General features: G+C 50.7%; 1 protein-coding gene across 3 annotated transcripts in view; it reads right to left on the bottom strand.

Moving 5' to 3' along the window:
- CDH23 (cadherin related 23) overlaps nt 1–19055 on the bottom strand; it is a 370794-nt gene that overhangs the window by 124912 nt on the left and 226827 nt on the right. For 2 of the 3 annotated variants that reach the window (XM_064145069.1, XM_064145066.1), the window contains exons 12-14: nt 16101–16289; nt 1832–1981; nt 380–538 (exon numbers count right to left, since the gene is read on the bottom strand). In XM_064145069.1, the coding sequence (XP_064001139.1) occupies nt 380–538; nt 1832–1981; nt 16101–16289 (498 nt within the window). Of the gene's footprint in view, nt 1–379; nt 539–1831; nt 1982–3972; nt 4040–16100; nt 16290–19055 lie in introns of those variants that run through there. The other variant, XM_064145068.1, reaches the window with a different exon arrangement.

Raw genomic sequence — 19055 nt, 5'->3', positions numbered from 1 at the left:
AAGTAGAAGAGAGCGACAGCAAATATACGACAGGACAGACACCATACACACAACTGAAACACTCTCACGCAGGCAGGAAGAGGACAAACAAGCTCACAACTGTTGGGTCAGTATCTGCAAGAGAAGCTGATGTTTACAGATAAGACCTCTCAGTGCAGGGCTCTTGATGAGCTCCCAGTGTGGTGGCAATTGGTTGTGCCACTTCCAGAGACCAGGAGAGGTCAAAAGCATCTCCTCCAAGAGCCCATTGGAGGGCTACACCCCACTTGCCCACCAGTTTCTCCCACCACTCCCTTACCAGGCTCCCCTGCTGAGAGGCACTGCAGAGTCACACATGTGTCAAGGGCATAGCAAGAAAAGCCAAGATGCTCCTACTCACATGGACCTGGAGGACAGTGGTGCCCACGGTGGTGTTCTCAAAGAGACTGACGTTGTAGAGGGCCTTGCTGAAAACAGGGCGGTTGTCGTTCTCGTTGATGAGGTTAATCTTCACACGCGCAAAGCCAACGTGGTCTGGGATGCTCTCATTTGCAAAGAGCTGGGCAGAAAAAGGAAGCAAAAGGGGAGGGCTGGAGCCACTGTTTGTGAGGTTTGGCATGCTTATCTGTTCCCCTTCAATGGAGAGGCAGATCAGTGCTAACCATCAAAGCACAGATGCTGTGCTAGTTTGAAGCAGGCTGGAATGTTTTGGTGAGAGAAAGTAGATGATTGGCTATGAAAGGTAAACATGGTTGTGTCTCTTCTCTCACAGTCCCACTGAGAAGTATGGGAACAAGAAGTAAACATTAGGTAACATTCTCCATTTTGTCTCACTCTGCTTTTGGCTTTAGACTGAGCAACATCTCATTAACCTCACTGCCACTAACCTTCCTTCTTAACCAAGAGGTTAACCTGCACCTCTATTCTTTCTCAGGATTGGGGTAAGGTTGAGAGGGGCAGGGGGAGGTGCTGGGGTGGTTGAGAACCCCTCCTGGGGACTCAGGTTTCTGGGAGGGGAGTTGTGCTTCTGTATTGCTTATCCTTTGTATATTTCTGTATATAACTGTATATATTGTAAATAGCTGCTTGTATATTGTGCTGCTTGTAAATAAATAGCTTTCATTTATATTCCCAGAGCCCATCTGAGTTAGCTGGGGCATTTTAAAAGTGTGGGGGGGCGGGATAGAAGCCAAACCACCACAGATGCTCAAGAATTAAGAGTCCTTTCCCTCTACCCCTAGAAGCATCTCATCTCATCTCGTCTCTGAGTGACCTCGGACCGTGGGCGAGCCAAACACCTTGCATCACCTGCCCTGAACAGCCACAGTCTGCATGGAAAACTGGAGAATCAGGACCTGCCACCCCACCACAGCCTGAAGCACAGGTAGGAAGGCTTTTGCTTGTTTCTCTCCATCAGTGCATGGAAACCCCTCTGCCCAGACTACCACCACTGGTGTGGTGTGAGCCTGCTTTGCCTTTCTTCAGAATTTACAGCTTGGGCAGAGAGAGGGACAAAATTGGAGCAGGAGGCTGGGGAGAGCTTTGGTACCTTATATGTGTACTGAAAACATAGTTTTTATGCTGTGAAAAGCTTTAACAACCCTGTGACATAGCAAGGGGCAGCATGCTCTGCTTAAGCTCTTGCAGCTCAGCGTTTGGATGATAAGAAAAGAGAGAGAAGGTGAAGAGCAAACCTCTTCCCTGTCTCCTCTTTGTCCTTTATTATTATTATTATTTCCATTTTTGGACCATTTTGTAATGCTCCAGAGTTTCACAGGGAGAGGAAGAGAGAAAGCCTGGTTAATGGTCATCCTTAGGTCACTTAGGAGAGAGCAGAGGGGTGCAGCCTTACTGAAAATTCATAGCGAGGAATGGTCTCAAAGTCCAACGGCACTGCCACACGGACACGGATGTCTGCCTTCCCCTGGATGGAGGTGGGGGAGATGATGAAGTGGTTGGAGTTGTTGCCCACCAGGTAGACCTCGAAAACGCTGTTGGGTCCCTGGGATGGGAGAGAGAAGGGTTGACAGTTACAAAGAAGAAAGGACCTGTGTATGAGCATGGAACCACAGACCATGACCCACAGAATCACAGAATGGTAGGGGCTGGATGGGATCTCTGGAGATTATCTACTCCAGCCCCACTGCCAAAGCAGGTTCAACTAGGGGTGGCCACACAGAAGCATATCCAGGTGGGTTTTGAAACTCTCAAGAGAAGGAGAGTGCACAACCTCTGTGGGCAGCCTCCTCCAAGGCTTCATTACCATCACACTGAAGATTTTCTTCAAGTTGAGGTGGAGCTTCCTGTGTTCCAGAGTGGTTCCACTGCTCCTCATCAGTGGTCACCAGTGAAAACAGACTGCCCCCAAAGCCTGTGCACTGGGTGCAAACATGCCAGTGCCAGCAGCATGGGCACAGGGTTTTGCCTTCAGACACATCCAAATGCAGTTCTCAGAGATGTAGGAGAAAGATTCTCTGCTTGGGTTTGGTTAACTGAGCTCCAAACTTCAGCACTCCTTGCAGCATTTGTGCTTGCCAGGCCTTCAGTGCCTGTGGTTTAGAGACCTCTCTTCTTCACATGCACTTATTTTGTGCAAAACTCATGTGCCCATAAAAGGAATGCATCACTGGGAGGAACCTGCACAGCACAGAGCTGCAGGGAAAAGCCCTTTTGCTGTTTAGAGATCCATGCATCACATAGAATGAACCAGGTTGGAAGAGACCTCCAAGCTCAGCCACTCCAACCTAGCACCCAGCCCTGGCCAATCAACCAGACCATGGCACTAAGTGCCTCAGACAGGCTTTGCTTCAACACCTCCAGGCACAGCACCTCCACCACCTCCCTGGACAGCCCATTCCAATGCCAATCACTCTCTCTGACAACAACTTCCTCCTAACATCCAGCCTAGACCTCCCCTGACACAACTTCAGACTGTGCCCCCTTGTTCTGTTGCTGCTTGCCTGGCAGAAGAGACCAACCCCACCTGGCTACAGCCTCCCTGCAGGGAGTTGTAGACAGCAGTGAGGTCAGCCCTGAGCCTCCTCTTCTGCAGGCTGCACACCCCCAGCTCCCTCAGCCTCTCCTCACAGGGCTGTGCTCCAGGCCCATCACCACCTTCCTTGCCCTTCTCTGGACACCTTCCAGCACCTCAACATCTCTCTTGAATTGAGGAGCCCAGAACTGGACACAGCACTCAAGCTGTGGCCTGAGCAGTGCTGAGTACAGGGCCAGAATAACCTCCCTTGTCCTGCTGGCCACACTCTTCCTGAGCCAGCCCAGGATGCCATTGGCTCTCCTGCCCACCTGGGCACACTGCTGGCTCGTGTTCAGCTACTATCTACCAGTACCCCCAGCTCCCTTTCTTCCTGGCTGCTCTCCAACCACTCTGTCCCCAGCCTGTCACACAACTACAGGGAAAATCTTTTTTGCTGTTTAGAGATGCATGCACTATGTAGGGTACCAGACATTGGCATTCCATCACCTCATGTGCATCTCCCACACAATGGCCTCTTTCCACTAAGGAATGCATCACTGGGAGGAAGCTGCACAGCACACAGCTGCAGGGAAAAGCCCTTGTGCTGCATAGGGTACCACACATTGGAATTCCTCCACTTCATGTGGGAGAGGACAAAGTGGATGTGTCCCCACATAGAGGACTCTTTCCACTAAGGCAGATCAAATTGGGAACTGGAAATATCCTCCTTTTCCAAGACTTGGCTGGCAAAGCAGGAGGAACACCACAGCATTTCAGAACCCTTGCTGCATGTATGGCACCCCAGTCCAAAACACAGCCTAGGAGAGCACATGAAAGGAAGGTTCAGAAGCTGAGTTTTCAATTTTCCTCGAGTGACCTCCCTCCTGTCAGAAAAAAAGGAGTCAATTAAATGCACCAAGAGGCACTAATAGCAAAAGCTGTCTGAGTGTGACCACTGAAAGCCAGTGACATGAGCAGAATCTCTTCTGGCCCTCCTTCTGAGATCCACTGGCAGCAGGTTGAGCATAGGGCAAGCTAGACATCTCCAGCAGAGACACTCACATCAGGAGCAGGCACCTGAGGCACCTATGGAAGCACAGAAGATAGCCTTGAGGGCACCCACATCCCCAGAAGCCCAGCAGCACTCCCCTGGTGGATAATGGACAGAGGAAAACAGTCAGCTAAATGGATCCATCTCAGAGAGATTCAAGAGAGATGTTAAGATACTGGAAGGTGTCCAGAGAAGGGCAACAAAGCTGGTGAGGGGCCTGGAGCACAGCCCTGTGAGAAGAGGCTGAGGGAGCTGGGGGTGTGCAGCCTGCAGAAGAGGAGGCTCAGGGCTGACCTCATTGCTGCCTACAACTCCCTGAAGGGAGGCTGTAGCCAGGTGGGGTTGGTCTCTTCTGCCAGGCAAGCAGCAAGAGAACAAGGGGACAGAGTCTGAAGTTGTGGCAGGGGAGGTCTAGGCTGGCTGTTAGGAGGAAGTTGTTGTCAGAGAGTGATTGGCATTGGAATGGGCTGCCCAGGGAGGTGGTGGAGTCTCTGTGCCTGGAGGTGTTGAAGCAAAGCCTGGCTGAGGCACTTAGTGCCATGGTCTGGTTGATTGGCCAGGGCTGGGTGCTAGGTTGGAGTGGATGATCTTGGAAGTCTCCAACCTGGTTGATTCTATGATTCTAAGTGCCAACCCTGGCATAAGTAAGGGATGATCCCTGACACCAATGCACATCCTGGCAGGGAGGGAGTGGAGGATCCAGAGCATGGCAGGAGGAGGCAACCACTCCCCAAGCCTTTATTTCTGCCTCTATCCTGCAGATGCCAGTTTAGAACAACCAACCATTTTCCACCAGCAACAAAAAGCCATCTCACTGAGAAATTTCTGCTGATGAGCCCCAGTGACTGTCCCAGGACCCAGTGCTGTCTCAGCACTCAAAAGCACCTTTCATGGTGGTTGAATTGGAAGGGATTTTTTCACATGCTGGAAAGAAGTGTCTTTGTTGAAGGCACGAGATAAAAGTTGAAACATCAAAAGAGATCCAAGTATTTGCTGGGAGAGAGTCGGGTGGATTAATTCCCTTCCAGCTGAGGAAGGAGATCAGCTTTCCAGATACCCACCATCCCTATAATTAGGAGCCCCCTCAGGTGCCTCAGTCTCCCCATGTGAGGTCTGGAGTAGGGGGCTACATCTGCCTGTCGGGAGGGCTGCGATGCTTTACCATTTAGATATTTATTCGGCTATTTTTTGTTTCTGCCCCCATGCTGCTTTCCTTACTCCTGGTTCCCGGAGCCTGCAAACCCCCTGTGGATGCCTGAAAGCAAATCTGAATATTCACATTGTTATCAGCTGCCCAGCAGAAGGGGCTGCCTCGGCCTGGCTCACAGTTAGGGACCCCCTCCCTCCCCTGCTCCAGAGGAAGCCACAGGGAGCTGCTTGCATTTTCCTCACCACTCCCTACCTGGCTCCTGCCACTCAGAGGGAAAATAAATAAATAAATAAATAAATAAAAAAGAATGGATTTGAAAGCTGTTCATGGAGAAGGAAAAGACACACAGTCCCTCTGGGCTTCTGAAGGCCCTAGCATGCAGCGGTGGGCTCGTGGCTGAGCACCATCTCTGCTGTGCTGAGGATGAGCATGGGAAGCAAGGGTGGGCTATTGGTGCTGCTTTACCTGGCTATTTCCCCCCACCTCTAACCCCTTCCCCACTAGTTTCTGCACCTCTTGAGCTTTTACCTGGAGTCCTGCATCCAGTTCTGGAGCCCCCATTGCAAGAAAGATGTGGAGATGCAGGAGCATGTCCAGAGAAGGGCCAGGAGGATGCTGAGAGGGCTGCAGCAGCTCTGCTGTGAGGACAGACTGAAAGAGTTGGGGCTGTTCAGTCTGCAGAAGAGGAGGCTGTGAGGTGACCTTCTTGTGGCCTTCCAGGATCTGAAGGGGGCCTCCAAAAAGCTGGGGAGGGACTTTTTAGGCTGTGAGAGAGTGCCAGGACTAGGGGGAATGGAGCAAAGCTGGAGGTGGGGAGATTGAGACTGGCTGTGAGGAGGAAGTTGTTGGTCATGAGAGTGGTGAGAGGCTGGAATGGGTTGCCCAGGGAGGTGGTTGAGGCCCCATGGCTGCAGGTGTTTAAGGCCAGGCTGGATGAGGCTGTGTGCAGCCTGCTCTAGGGTAGGGTGTCCCTGCCTATGGCAGGGGTTTGAAACTAGATGATCCTTGTGGTCTCTTCCAACCCTGACTGATTCTGTGATTCTATGATTGTTTTCCTCATTGCAGAAAACAAATTGGCTCCTTTGCCTTCCTTCAGAGGCATAAATTAGCGAGCAGCCTGCCAAGGCTCAGCAACCCTGCGACGATAAACCCGTCTGCACGCGCCCAACATCCCAAACAAATGGTGCCATAAAGAAAGGGGCTCCGGAGGGGAGCTTGCTGCTGCACAGAGCTGGGATGGGGCCACTCGATTCCCAGCTCCGCTCATCCCGTGCCAGCGAGCGGGGCCAGCCCTCACCAGAGCCTGAGGCTGCTGCTGCTGCTGCCCGCTGCCTCCTTCCCAGCAACCAAACCTCCTCCCAGCTGTAGCCGGTGCCACGACTGATGGAAATTTCATGTCAATTCAGCTAAAAGCCAATGGGAGCTGCAGTTGGCCATAATGACAACTTTGTTCCTCATGCGTGGATCCCTCCGAGCGCGTAACAGGAGCCGCCTCGCGTCCCTGCCGCCACGACGCCGGCATCAGCCTCCTGCCGCTACCTGACTTCCCAGTGAGCCACACCGCAGACTGGTCTGCCACCAGCGCTCCACGTTTGGATCATTTGTGATGCGCCTCTTTGCCAGCCCCACGCGCTCGATAGCCCTCCTAAATTCCAGAGGGATGGAGCAGAGGGCAGATGGTCCCTGGACACAGCTTGCCCAGCATAGACTGGCAGGTGTGAGGCTGTGAGATACCAAGAGGTGGGTATGTGTGTGCCTCGAGAGGTTCCAGGAGCCACGTGGGACCTGCTCATGCACCCTTTGTGGGTGAATTCTGTTCTCCCAACCTGCAGGGCATACCAAGAGGTGGGTATGTGTGTGCCTTGAGAGGTTCCAGGAGCCATGTGGGACCTGCTCATGCGCCCTTTGTGGGTGAATTCTGTTCTCCCAACCTGCAGGACATACCAAGAGGTGGGTATGTGTGTGCCTCAAGAGGTTCCAGGAGCCATGTGGGACCTGCTCATGCGCCCTTTGTGGGTGAATTCTGTTCTCCCAACCTGCAGGACATACCAAGAGGTGGGTATGTGTGTGCCTCGAGAGGTTCCAGGAGCCACGTGGGACCTGCTCATGCACCCTTTTGTCGGTGAATTCTGTTCTCCCAACCTGCAGGACATACCAAGAGGTGGGTATGTATGTGCCTCGAGAGGTTCCAGGAGCCATGTGGGATCTGCTCATGTGCCCTTTGTGGGTGAATTCTGTTCTCCCAACCTGCAGGACATACCAAGAGGTGGGTATGTGTGTGCCTCGAGAGGTTCCAGGAGCCATGTGGGACCTGCTCATGTGCCCTTTGTGGGTGAATTCTGTTCTCCCAACCTGCAGGACATGCTCACAGAATCACAGAATGGTAGGAGCTGGAAGAGCTCTCCAGAGATCATCAAGTCCAAGCCCCTGACCAAATCAGGGTCACTTAGGACAGGCCATACAGGAACATATCCAGGTGAGTTTTGAAAGCCTCCAGAGATGGAGACTCCACAGACTCACAGGGCATGGTTCATCCAAAATCAGGGAATCCAGGAGCAGCTGCATCAGCTGTTCCAACTTTAACTGAGAGTGAATCATAAGCTTTACCCCCGGTATTTCATCCAGCATTGCCCACTGCCTTTTTCCATCACTCCTGCTCCCACTCATCCCCTTCCTCATGGGAGTGCTCATGGAAACGCTTCAGAAATTATTCAACCTTCCACCAGCAGGAGCAAGTATTCAGCATCACTTCCCAGTGGCTACTACAAAGGCTCAAAGCAAAAAAAAATATAACTCAACCCCCTAGCCAAACAAATAACCATCCCTCAACCATACCACTCCCTGAACTCATAGAGCTGCACAGGTAGGTTGGTGGCCTGCAACCATTTTTGGCAAAAAATAAGCTAGATTTGGGAAAAGCAGTCTGGAATCATCGAGGGTGACCTCACTGCTGTCCACAACTATCTGAAGGGAGGCTGTAGCCAGGTGTAGCTTGGTCTCTTCTGCCAGGCAAGCAGCAACAGAACAAGGGGACAAAGTTGTGCCAGGGGAGGTCTAGGCTGGATGCTAAGAGGAAGTTGTTGGCAGAGAGAGTGATTGGCATTGGAATGGGCTGCCCAGGGAGGGGGTGGAGTCACCATCCCTGGAGGTGTTGAAGCAAAGTCTGGATGAGGCACTTAGTCTGGTTGATTGGCCAGGGCTGGGTGCTAGATTGGACTGGCTGAGCTTGGAGGTCTCTTCCAACCTGCTTGAGTCTATGATTCTGTGATATTCTTCTCTTCATAGAATAGTTTAGATTGGAAAAGATCTTTAGGATCATCCAGCCCAACCATTAACCCAGCACTGCCAAGTCCACCACTAAACCTCATCCTTCAGCACAACACAACATCTACACGGCATTTAAATCCCTCCAGGGATGGGGATTCCACCACTGCCTTCTGCAGCCTGGTCCAAGTCTTAACAACCCTTTTGGGGATGGCATTTTTTCCTAATGTTCAACCTAAATCCCTCCTGGCATGACCTGAGCCCTTTTTCCTCTTGGGAGAGGAGACCAACCCCCATTTCTCTACAGCCTCCTTTCAGGTAGTTGTAGAGAGTGAGGTCTCCCCTCACCCTCCTGTATATACAAAGCTGCCTTTGGTTCCCCCTACTCTAGCTCAGCTGCAGCTCTCCATTCCAAGGGGAAGAGCCCAGATTTCCAGAAGCACAAAATCCAGCCTAAAGCCATCTTTCCTTTCAGCCACTTGCTAGGCACAGGCAATTACCTACAAAAAGCTGAGGGGTGGTTAATATCCCTCATTCTAGGCAAGTTTGCGAAGAATAGAAAGTGCTGAGAGTTCAGGAGTGGTGGAGGAAGGAGGGGAGTTAAAAACGAAGTTTTTATTCCGAATAGCAATTAGCACCTCTTTGGAGGGCTTGGATGCCTTATGCCTGGGTTCTAGCTAGTCAGAGACAAACAATGCTTAATCCTTCCTTTGAAACACAAGGCATAAAGAGGGTTATTCTCTCCACCCACTTCAAGGCATTTAACTCAAGTGCTTTGAATAGCCTCTCCAAGGGTTGCTCCCTTCTCTCCTGCTGCCCAGCCAGACAGCTCAGCCTCCCAGCACCCACTGCCCACCCAGCGCCTGAGCACCACAGCAGGTACAACCCTTGCGAGGGCTCACTGGGCATGGGAGCATCTCCTCTGCATCCCTAAAGACCTCGCTGGGGTCACAGGTGATACAAGAGGGAAAGGCAGTGGCTCTGGGGAGACCTTGTAGAGGCCTTCCAGTACCTGAGGGAGCCTACAAGAAATCTGGGGAGAGACTTTTTGCAAAGGCATGTAGCAATGGGATGAAGAAGAGTGATCTTAAGCTGGAAGAGGGGAAATTTAGACTGGATACTAGGAAGAAATTCTTTACAGTGAGGGTCGTGAGACACTGGAAGAGGTTGCCCATGGTGGTTTTGGATGCCCACTCCCTAAAGGTGTTCAAAGCCATGATGGACAGGGCCTTGAGCAACCTGGTCTAGTGGAAGATGTCCCTGCCCATGGCAAGTAGTGCTGGAACTAGGTGATCTTTATGATCACTTCCAGTACAAAGCAATCTGTGATTCTACACCCAGGTAAAATCCTTCCCAGCCTTTCAGATCCTCCTCTCCTCACCGGCCACCCTTTTCTCCTGTCTTTCTGTCCATCCTAAGTGGCAGTCCTTACCCACTCTCCCCCTCCCGAAGGAGTTTTCTCCTTCCTTGCTCTCCCCAGGTTATCTGCTGAATTCCACACACGCCTGCACAGACGGGGATCAATCCGAGGCTGCCTCGCCTTCAGCTTATCTCTGCTCCAAATGATTGATTTTCCCTCTTTAAGGGTAATTTGCTGGTGAATTCCATGTATTGCAAAAACCCCTGTGAAATCTAATTCAGCCCGACTGGCAGCTGGTACTTTTGGGAGAGAATTCTTGAGCGCCGTCAATTCCCCTCTACAGTTCCTCCTTGTGTAGATCATATTTATAGCGCACGTGCCTGTCGTATGCACAGAGATGCTGTGGGGTGAGTCATGTACTGCACCTGCACACCCCAGCCCATCCTTCTAGGAGGCTCTGAGCTTGCTTTTTTGCAACGAGCACAGCACTGGAGTTCATTTTTTTTTTGCCCTGGTTGTGTCCCCCCCTCCCACCCCTACCCTGTTATTTTTTGTTTTGTCTTCTTTTGGTGGGTTTTTTTCCTTCTTCTTCTTTTTCTCCTTTTGAATTCTCCATTTATCTTGCTCAATATGCTTATTCTGGAGAATCGTTTCTGAATGATCTTAAAATGTCAGCCCATCATACTTGTGCTTTTTATACAGCCTCTGCCCTTTTCTTCCTCTTCAGTCAACCGCGTCAAGGAAAATCAAGTGAAAGTCATGGTAGAAAGGCTGCTTTCTCTGGCATGCCCTGGGAAAGTACATGTTATGGGCTCCTCAGTTAGGAGAGATGTTGAGGTGCTGGAATATGTCCAGAGAAGGGCAACAAAGCTGGTGAGGGTCCTGGAGCACAGCCCTGTGAGGAGAGGCTGAGGGAGCTGGGGGTGTGCAGCCTGCAGAAGAGGAGGCTCAGGGCTGACCTCATTGCTGCCTACAAGTCCCTGAAGGGAGGCTGTAGCCAGGTGGGGGTTGGTCTCTTCTGCCAGGCAAGCAGCAACAGAACAAGGGGATACAGTCTCAAGTTGTGCCAGGGAAGGTCTAGGGTGGATGTTAGGAGGAATTTGTTGTCAGAGAGAGTGATTGGCATTGGAATGGGCTGCCCAGGGAGGTGGTGGAGTTGCTGTGCCTGGAGGTGTTGAAGCAAAGCCTGGCTGAGGCACTTAGTGCCATGGTCTGGTTGATTGGCCAGGGCTGGGTGCTAGGTTGGAGTGGCTGAGCTTGGAGGTCTCTTCCAACCTGGTTGATTCTATGATTCTGTGGCTGCTGCTCCTAATATACCTCTGTGGACCTTGCAGCAATATAAAACTCAAATAGGGGATGCCCTGAAGGATGGCCTGCTCTTTCTCCTGCCTGGCCAAACCCTTGTCTTCTCCCTAAAACACTGCATCAAGTCACCAGGTTGTAAGATAAAGCATACTCAGAGAACATATCCAGTCCTCCCCCCTCACTGCAGCTCATCTGCTGGAGCTACCCAGCCCTTTGAATTAGCACAAACTTATCCCACAGCTCCAAGGTTGCTTTCAACCTGGAAATGAACCCTGCTGCAAAAGCAGAGAATTCAGGGCTTGCATTTTGATTTGTCCCTGCTGATCTGTTGCAGTGTGGCTGAGAGGAGAACCCAACCCCAGCCTGGGAGTCTATATATATGTGTGTGTGCATATATATACTGGTATTCTGCAGTGTCCAGTTGAGTGTAGGCTCAATCTAAGTGATGGCAAACTTTCACAGGCTGTCACAAACAGTTCTCAGGCAGCTTTGAAAAGATATTACAGAGGTTTGCTGTCTATCTGGCAGATAGAGAAACTCAGCTACACAGAGGCTAATGTTTTTTTTCTTGGTTTATAGAAGGCCAGGGCCAAAAGCCCACACAGACCCTGGGTACTGATTCCTCCTGCATCCAAAAAGCCATAGAGAATGCAAAAAGAATCACAGAATCAAGCAGGTTGGAAGAGACCTCCAAGCTCAGCCAGCCCAACATAGCACCCAGCCTTGGCCAGTCAACCAGACCATGGCACTAAGTGCCTCAGCCAGGCTTTGCTTCAAGACCTTCAGGGACGGTGACTCCACCACCTCCCTGGGCAGCCCATTCCAATGCCAATCACTCTCTCTGACAACAACTTCCTCCTAACAGCCAGCCTAGACCTGCCCCAGCACAACTTGAGACTGTGCCCCCTTGTTCTCTTGCTGCTTGCCTAGCAGAAGAGACCAACCCCACCTGGCTACAGCCTCCCTGCAGGGAGTTGTAGACAGCAGCGAGGTCAGCCCTGAATCTCCTCTTCTCCAGGCTGCACACCCCCAGCTCCCTCAGCCTCTCCTCACAGGGCTGTGCTCCAGGCCCCTCACCAGCTTCCTTGCCCTTCTCTGGACACCTTCCAGTACCTCAACATCTCTCTTGAATTGAGGATCCCAGAACTGGACACAGTACACAAAACATCCAGTTGAGCATCTCTTAGCTGCATGCTGAACCCCAAAGGAAAAACAACACATCCAGCTGAACATCTCTTGGTTGCACACTGAACCTCAAAGTAAAACCAACCAATTCAGTTGAACATCTCTTGGCTGCACCTTAAATTCATGTCTGGAGTCACCTCAGGTCTAGGTATCCCCTTGAGCTGCTTCCCCCATTGCACCTTGCAGCTAATTCCTCTTGGAAAAAAGGCCATGACAATGTTTGAGGAATGGTATCTGGGAGTGTGCAAAGGACATAGCCAGAGAAAAGGTTTTCTCCTTGGAGGCCCCCTATTTAGGTACTTTGCCTGAGACTCTAATGCCAGCCCAGCTCCAGAAAGACATTTAAAACACAGAGGTAAATTTAAGCTTTCAAACGTGGCCTTGTGTGCAACTCAAATACATTCTGAAGTGCTTTGCTGAATTGTTTAATCTAACTCCTTCAAAAAGCAATCATTTAAGTTGGTGTAAAACACACCAGAAGAAAGAAAGAAAGAAAGAAAGACCTGAAGCCCACCACTTAAAAAAGCCTGTGTGGGCCTGGTTACAAAACACCTTCTTGTTTAATGGTTCTGGCAGCCCACACAGTGTGTTTTAAGAGCCACAGCCACATTACCACCCCTTTCCCTCTACTTCTACAAAGACACAACTAAGATGTGATGGCAAGCAATTTCCTCAAAGCCACCCAACGTCATGGCACCCCCTCATGGAGCAAGGTTTAGGTGTGTGCTGCTCCATCCCAACAGGACCTCGATGAGCATGAGGGTTAAAGGCACTACATGTCACAACTTGTCTGGAGAGGTCAGAACGAGGCTGGAGGGGTTAGCTCAGGAAAGAAACCAAGCTGCCAAAGTGCTCTCCCAGGACTTAACAATATGGGTTGAGACAAGAGACAAAAACTCCAGCAAAATGATCTTCCTGAAGACTCCAGCTTTGATCTCGTATGTCTCTATCCATCTGCTCTCATTTATTTATTTAGCTGCTCTCCCTGGAGACATCTATAACTCTCTTCGTGTTCTCCTTTACCCCTTACACAAATGAATCATGTCATCTCCAGCATGAAGGCCGTGTTGCCAAAATAGCTTCTGTCAGCTGTGTCCTCAGTCACATCCCTGCCTGAAGACCTTGGTCCTCACTGGCCCATCCTTCTACCAATGCACCCATGGAGAGCTGAGAGAACCTGGCACTGTAGACTTGTCAGGGTTGGAAGGGACCTCAAAGATCATCCAGTTCCAACCCCCCTGCCATGGGCACAGACACCTCACTCTACAGCAGGTTGCTCAGAGCCCCATCCAGCCTGACCTGGTTGATTCTATGATGATTCTAAAAGTCTCTCAGACTTCCTGAGTGTGAGAGGGATTCCTCTGTCAGCAGTTTTAAACATCTCAGCCAATTCTTTTGGGGAAATCTGGGGAAGTCAAAGGAACAGATCAAAAGTAGGAGGCTATTTTTTCTCCCTTTTGTGCTGGCACGTTAGGGAAAGCAAGGCTGGGTTTTTTTTTTTCCTTTATCATTCTCCCATTTTAAAATTCACAGAATCATAAAATCAAGCCCTTGTATACAGTCCCTCGCCAGCTTCCTTGTATCACAGAATCAGTCAGGTTGGAAGAGACTTCCAAGATCAGCCACTCCAACCTAGCACCTAGCTCTCTCCAATCAACCAGACCATGGCACTAAGTGCCTCAGCCAGGCTTGGCTTCAACACCTCCAGGCACGGCAACTCCACCACCTCCCTGAGCAGCCCATTCCAATGCCAATCACTCTCTCTGACAACAACTTCCTCCTAACATCCAGCCTAGACCTCCCCTGCCACAGCTTCAGACTGTGTTCCCTTGTTCTATTGCTGCTTGCCTGGCAGAAGAGACCAACCCCACCTGGCTACAGCCTCCTTTAATCAGCACAGCCAAAAGGTGAATTCTTGAATGGGAGTCACTCTAGTTAAGAAGAGCTCTTAGCCAGAAATAATGGCAGATCCCTTTTCCTTCTGGCACCAAGAGAAGTGCTACAGTGCCCTTCAAGAAAGGACCTGCTGACATCTCTCAGAGAGCACAACAGCAGCTCTCATCTGTCATATCCATATCTTCTTTATTAGCAATTGACATTTTCAAGAAAAAAACAGTCTCTTTATCTGCTGAAGAGCTCATCTACAACTCTTCAGGCTGAACTTGTAACTCTTGGATGGTGACATCACACCACATGTAGGTTATTAGTTCTGTGTCATAATCGCTTCACCCAACAAGAAGAAGGGATTTCTGTGTGGCTTTGTGAGATGCAGTGAACTCCATTCAGGGCTGGGGGAAAGCAAACCCAACATTTCACATCCAGCAAAGCCATCTGACAAGATGCACATTTTAATTGACCCACCAGGATTCTGTGGGGTGCAGGGAGAGGGTTGGTTTCGTATGGCTCAGTGCTACCACATCGTTTACTTGAAGCATCAGGAAAACATCCTGATGGGGCCATTTATCCGGACAACTCCCTCCCCTCATCTCTTGCTCAGGCTGAAGAGGAATAGGGACAGCAGGAGCCTGTTCCCAAAGCCTTTCCTAGGTATACTGCATCCAGTTCTGGAGCCCCCATTCCAAGAGGGATGTGGAGATGCTGGAGCGTGTCCAGAGAAGGGCCAGGAGGATGCTCAGAGGGCTGGAGCAGCTCTGCTGTGAGGACAGACTGAAAGAGTTGGGGCTGTGCAGTCTGCAGAAGAGGAGCCTCCCAAGTGACCTCATTGTGGCCTTCCAGTATCTGAAGGGGGCCTCCAAAATAGCTGGGGAGGGACTTTTGAGGCTGTGAGGGAGTGCCAGGACTAGGGGGAATGGAGCAAAGCTGGAGGTGGGGAGATTCAGAGTCAGGTGAGGAGGAAGTTGTTGAGCATGAGAGTGGTGAGAGGCTGGAATGGGTTGCCCAGGGAGGTGGTTGAGGCCCCATGGCTGGAGGTGTTTAAGGCCAGGCTGGTTGAGGCTGTGACCAGGCTGCTCTAGGGTAGGGTGTCCCTGGCCATGGCAGGGGGGTTGGAACTGGCTGACCCTTGTGGTCCCTTCCAACCCTGACTGATTCTATGATTCCATGACTTTGGAAAGTTCACCATGAGGTGTCAGCACTGGTTTGAAGCAGGCACCACACAGCGTGGCAGGATTGGAGGGTAGCGGCGCACAGAAGCAGTCAGTCGTGAACTGCACAAGTCAAATAATCAGAGTAATTGAAGGCTGCAAGCCCAAGGCTGGAAAACATGCTGCAATCCCTCCATGGGGCATGGAGCAGTGCATAACAAACAGGAGCTCCAGCAGCACAAGTGAGGAACAAGCCTCCCCTGCTCCCGGCTAGTTTGTGGTGATGAGGCTGGTGATGAAGCTGGTCTCCCAGTCCCTGTTATGCCTCCTCCAGCCCCACGTTAGCAGTTATCTCTTGCCTCCTTTCCTGACATCAGCAGTACCCATCCCTGCCAGCACAGAGTCCAGTGGCCCTTTCCATCCCCTTCCTGTGAGCCCAGCAGAAAGGCTCCTCCCTTTCTGAAGCAAACTGGCACAGAAGTACCCGACAAGAGCCCTCAAAAGCTCGGGAGAATCAGCATCCCACACAATCCTATTTTCTGGCTCTCAGTGGCCGTGCAATCCTGACGGCATTAAAGCAGTGCCTGAGCTCTGGGGAGGGCAGCTGCACTCAGCACCAAGCAGGCAGGGCCACAGCAGCAACAAGAGCTGTAAAAGTGGCTATCAGGACAACCATGTGCTTCATCACACATTCAGCAGTGACTTATCCTTCCCCACACCCCTCAAACCCACACCAGTGCCGCCCTGCAATGGAAGGACAGAAGAACTCGCAGACAGAGATATCTCACCTCATCTTTGTCTTGCACCTGGATGAAGAGGGGCAGGGCAAAGCCCACCTGGGCCAGCTCTGTGATGGACACGCTGTACTCGGAGCTGTTGAACTCGGGTGCGTTGTCATTGATGTCGATGACGAGGATGTTGAAGGTGGTGGTGACGGTGGCATTGGAGGGCGTGCGGTCGTCGTTCAGCTCTGTCGCCTACAAGGAGAGGAGAAGGCAGGGGATGGTCTTTATTTTGCCAGGCTGGATGAGGCTCTGACCAAACTGATCTAGGGTAGGGTGTCCCTGCCCATGGCAGGAGGATTGGAACTAGATGATCCTTGTGGTCCCTTCCAACCCTGACTGATTCTATGATTCTACTTTTGCTTCCTCCAGTTTGCCAAGGAAGGATGCTCAGGTGGTTCTGCCATTGCCCCCACACCATGGATCATAGAATCAAGCAGGTTGGAAGAGACCTCCAAGCTCAGCCAGTCCAACCTAGCACCCAGCCCTGGCCAATCAACCAGACCAAGGCTCTAAGTGCCTCAGACAGGCTTTGTTTCAACACCTCCAGGGATGGTGACTCCACCACCTCCCTGGGCAGCCCATTCCAATGCCAATCACTCTCTCTGCCAACAACTTCATCCTAACAGCCAGCCTAGACCTCCCCCAGCACAACTTGAGACTGTGTCCCCTTGTTCTGTTGCTGCCTGCCTGGCAGAAGAGACCAACCCCACCTGGCTACAGATAGTTGCAAGCAGCAATGAGGTCAACCTTGAGCCTCCTCTTCTGCAGGCTGCACACCCCCAGCTCCCTCAGCCTCTCCTCACAGGGCTGTGTTCCAGGCCCCTAACCAGGTTTGTTGCCCTTCTCTGGACATATTCCAGTATCTCAAAATCTCTCTTGAATTGAGGAGTCCCTTTCCACGTGGCTGACACAACATTTAGGATAATCAGAGGGCTGGAGCACCCCCCGTATGAAGACAGGCTGAGAGAGAACTGGAGTTGTTTAGCCTGAAGAAGAGAAGGCTCTAGGGAGACTTTGTTGTAGCCTTTTAGTACTTAAAGCCACAGATAATAAAGGTGGAGAGGGACATTTTACAAGGGTGTGTAGTGACAGGACATGGGGGAATGATTTTAAGCTGAAAGATGGGAGATTTAGATGTAAGAAAGAAGTTCTCCACTGTGAGGGTGGCAAGATATTGGAATGCATTGCCCCAGGAAGCTGTAGTTTCCCCCTCCATGGGATTGTTCAAAGCCAGTTTGGATGAGGATTCGATCAGCCTGGTCTAGTGGAAAGTGTCCCTGCCCATGGCAGGGGAGGTCACAACTAAATGACCTTTAAGGTCAATTCCAATTCAAACCTTTCTGGGAATCTGTGATTCTATGTTAACTCCACTCTTCTGTCAGCCATACTCTTGCAGACTGTCCTGGATATTTAACACTTCCCTTGGGATGGTTGTGGCCAAGTTCTCACTATCACCTGACATACAATATGTTGCCAGGACTCTGAGACATCACAATATCACAGTATCATCAAGGTTGGAAGAGACCTCATAGATCATCAAGTCCAACCCTTTACCACAGAGCTCAAGGCTAGACCATGGCACCAAGTGCCACGTCCAACCTTGCCTTGAACAGCTCCAGGGACGGCGACTCCACCACCTCCCCAGGCAGCCCATTCCAGTATCAAATCACTCTCTCAGTCGTGCTGGGGAGTTGCTAGGCCATTTCCCTGCCATGAGGATTGAAACCAAAATATTCCCTTGCAAGACATGGGAGGCAGTCCTCAAAATAAGGGAAGCCAGCATGGAGGAAAGAGCATTCCTTTTTTCTCCTCTGCCACCTCCTGAAGTGTGACCAGAAGCAGAGACCTAACCACCATAGTACTCCTGAAGGGAGAAAAACACTAGGGCAAGAGAGGAAGACAAGATTGAGACCTTAAAATAGGTTTGGTAACAGGTGTCTAAATACAGAGCTGAGCGACGACTTCATATCGCACCTCTGTCTCAAGAAGGGCTTTAATTTTGCTCTCCCAAAAGGAGAAAGTACAGATTTTACTGTCAGTGAAGCAAGCCTCGTGAAGCAGCTTTTGGAAGCAGAGTCCCTCCTCTTGTCCTTTGGCTAATCGTGCTCTGCTGTGGGCACGGCAAAGCAACGCTAACGCGACCCACACGGCTCATTGCTATTCACTGCTTCTGCACACAACAGCAGAACAGGCTGATCCGAACAAGGAGCAATCCAGCTGTATTTTCACTCTGTGCTCCAGGACGAGAGCAGCAGAGAACATTTTTGGGTCCTGGGGATGTGAGATGCAGAGAATTGGCATTTGTAGGGGGGAAGGGGGAAGGAAAAAAGCTAAGTTCGTAGGGGAGAGGCAGTAAAAATCTGTTGGCTCAACAGACTATAGTTAGAAGTCCATTATCATGCAGGCAGGAAAATGGGCAAGTTTTCAGGTTCCTAAACCTTTCCAAGATTAAAGAGATGTTTTTGTCCCTATTAAAAAAACCAGACAATCCTCTCTTGCTTGATTTCTACCAGACTGAAACTAGAAAAGCCCAAACCCTCTCTTGCTTGATTTCTACCAGACTGAAACTAGGAAAGCCCAAACCTTCTCTTGCTTGATTTCTACCAGACTGAAACTAGGAAAGCCCAAACCCTCTCTTGCTTGATTTCTACCAGACTGAAACTAGAAAAGCCCAAACCCTCTCTTGCTTGATTTCTACCAGACTGAAACTAGAAAAGCCCAAACCCTCTCATGCTTGATTTCTACCAGACTGAAACTAGAAAAGCCCAAACCCTCTCTTGCTTGATTTCTACCAGACTGAAACTAGGAAAGCCCAAACCTTCTCTTGCTTGATTTCTACCAGACTGAAACTAGGAAAGCCCAAACCCTGTCTTGCTTGATTTCTACCGGACTGAAACTAGGAAAGCCCAAACCCTCTCTTGCTTGATTTCTACTGGACTGAAACTAGAAAAGCCCAAA

The sequence above is a fragment of the Pogoniulus pusillus genome, chromosome 6 (genome assembly GCF_015220805.1).
Source record: "Pogoniulus pusillus isolate bPogPus1 chromosome 6, bPogPus1.pri, whole genome shotgun sequence".
NCBI lineage: Eukaryota > Metazoa > Chordata > Aves > Piciformes > Lybiidae > Pogoniulus > Pogoniulus pusillus.
The sequence above is the reverse complement of the archived record's forward strand: the minus strand, read 5'-3'. Positions and strand labels throughout refer to the sequence as shown.